The sequence below is a fragment of the Chlorella variabilis genome (assembly GCF_000147415.1).
Source record: "Chlorella variabilis unplaced genomic scaffold CHLNCscaffold_17, whole genome shotgun sequence".
Lineage (NCBI taxonomy): Eukaryota > Viridiplantae > Chlorophyta > Trebouxiophyceae > Chlorellales > Chlorellaceae > Chlorella > Chlorella variabilis.
Window position 1 is genome coordinate 893,290 of NW_005435071.1, and position 347 is coordinate 893,636.

Consider the following 347-nt stretch of genomic DNA (forward strand, 5'->3'; position numbering starts at 1 on the left):
GCCGCCGCCGCCGGCCACCCCATTGCCAATCTCTAAACCCTTGCGCCTGTCCCTGCACCTGCCCCTGCGCCCGTCCCTGCATGCAGGTCCGCCTGGCGGTCTTCTCCCAGCACCACGTGGACGGGCTGGACCTGGCCCTCTCCCCGCTCCAGGTTGGCCCGCCGCCCGGCAGCCCTGCCGCGCGCCGCCGACGCCGACCCGCTCGCCAGCAGCGCAGCTGGTGCTGCCAGCGAGCATGCAGCAGCGGAGCATGGCGCCGACCCCGCACGGCGTGACCGCGGCCCGGCCGACCCCTCCCCCTCCCCCTCCTCCTGCTGCTGCTGCCCCCCTCCCCTGCCGCTGCCGCT

The 347-nt window shown here is 76.4% G+C and overlaps 1 protein-coding gene across 1 annotated transcript in view; it reads left to right on the plus strand.

The window, feature by feature from the left end:
* CHLNCDRAFT_136827 (hypothetical protein) overlaps positions 1-275 on the plus strand; it is a gene marked incomplete at both ends in the record, with an annotated part of 5,884 nt that extends 5,609 nt beyond the window's left edge. Inside the window, one exon of the mRNA XM_005845539.1 lies at positions 87-275. Within this exon, the coding sequence (XP_005845601.1) occupies positions 87-275 (189 nt within the window). The remainder of the gene's footprint in view (positions 1-86) is intronic.
* Between the last annotated feature and the right edge of the window lie 72 nt (positions 276-347).